Raw genomic sequence first — 1,824 nt, 5'->3', positions numbered from 1 at the left:
CAAATAATTTATATATTATCAGTTGAGGCATTGCGCACTCAGGATGATCCATATGGAAATATTCCAACTTAATGTGGCTAAATCTGGTTTATTTTATCAATAAAAATACTTAGACTTTAAAAGTAACCATTATAATAAACACATTTAAAAAAATTAACATAAATAAATAGACAATATTTCTATCTATCTTTAAACTTTTAAGCCCAAAAATCTTCATTTACACATTTTTGTTCATTCTTTAATGCAAATTTCAAACCAGGGGTGTTGAATCTGGATTAAGTAAGTTAAATGTATTATTATGAATCCTCTACACGTAAAGGAGCTGATGCATTTTTAGAAAATTCATATATTTTCTACAAGTTAGGTCTAACCTTATCTTTACCTTATCTTTCATCAAAAGAGATACCTATTTGAGATTTGATTATTTCAAAGTCTAATATTCGATCTACTTGTTTGATCCTAACCCTAACAAATCCCACTTAATTCCCCCAATGAGCGCGCCTGCAACCTTTCACAAAAGTCTCTGTATATTTTTTTTTCTCTAATCAGACTAGTATGGACGCTATCTCAATACATTTGACAGAAAGGATCTTGAAATTAATTGCAGTTGCTTGTTCAAGCAAGGAAGCGACTAATATGTATAGCTTGCCTTTCTCAGTGAGTTTGATTCTCTTTTTTAGATTTATCAAAAAAATATATATGTTTGTATGGCTTGCCTTTCTCCCATTTTATCAAAGGAAAAAAAATTACTTTTCAAAGTTAAAGTTTGAGATAAAATATCAATTTTTAAAACTTAAAAAAAAATAGGATAAAATTATTAGTTTTTTAATATTATTATTAAAATGATAGTTTTAACCTTATATTTAATGGAAGTTTAGGGATGGGTGGGTGTTTGAGTTTTTGAAACCCTGCAGGTGTATATTGGGAGTGGGCTAAACCTTGGGTGGGAAAAAGGTTCTTCGGCCTTTTGGACGCTATAAATTGAAGTTCTCGTTCATTTTCCAATGCACGCAAAGTCATCCAGAGAAAAAAATTCTCTCTCACATAGCTCTGCTTTTGTTCAGAAAAATGTGCCCTCCAATCCCAATTTACTTTGTACTTTTCATCTTGCTCAATGTAGCAGCCCAATGCAATTCGGCATCCTCCACAGGATTTAGTTTAAGGCTTTTGCCTTTGATCTCTCCCGAATCTCCTATGTATCCTGGAAACCTCAGCCAATTTGAAAGAACTGAGATATTGGTTGAAACGTCTAAAGCAAGAGCAAAGCAGTTAGCGTCCATGTCCGTTTCCAATGCTTTAATCCAGCCTGAAAGTATTCATCTTAATGTTTACAATAGTCAGTCCTTGTTCTGCGTGGAAGTATTTCTCGGAACCCCAAAGAAGTCACAGTTCCTAATCTTGGATACAGGTAGTGACCTCATTTGGACACAGTGCCTACCCTGCATAAATTGCTTCCAGCAATCAAATCCTATATTTGATCCAAAGTCTTCCTCTACTTTTCAAAAGATCCCCAGTTACCATCCTCTTTGTATTCAGCCTTTTCGATGCGTAAACGGACAATATGTCGATCAAGTTACCTACGCAGACGGATCAACTTCATCTGGTGTTCTCTCCAGCGCGACCTTCATATTTCCAGACAAAAAGAGTTTCACTGAATTACCAATTTGGGTCTTCGGCTCCGCAAATGACAATAGAGGTCCCCATTTCTCCTCCATAAGCTCTTGCTTTAGAAACTTCAACCAATATCTCACTTCTTTCAAAATGGGTGAGGTTTCCGGCAAAAACATAGGAGATCCGGGAGAAAACAAAGGCAAAAAGCCTTAA

General features: G+C 35.0%; 1 protein-coding gene across 1 annotated transcript; it reads left to right on the top strand.

Annotated features, from left to right (window-relative positions):
- Positions 1–1,068: 1,068 nt before the first annotated feature.
- Positions 1,069–1,824, top strand: LOC123193917 (aspartic proteinase nepenthesin-2-like). Its single transcript, XM_044607029.1, has one exon. It carries the CDS (start codon positions 1,069–1,071, stop codon positions 1,822–1,824), a length of 756 nt encoding a protein of 251 aa, XP_044462964.1.

The sequence above is a fragment of the Mangifera indica genome, chromosome 1, assembly GCF_011075055.1.
Source record: "Mangifera indica cultivar Alphonso chromosome 1, CATAS_Mindica_2.1, whole genome shotgun sequence".
NCBI lineage: Eukaryota > Viridiplantae > Streptophyta > Magnoliopsida > Sapindales > Anacardiaceae > Mangifera > Mangifera indica.
Note: the sequence above shows the minus strand (reverse complement) of the source record. Positions and strands in the feature narration are given on the sequence as shown.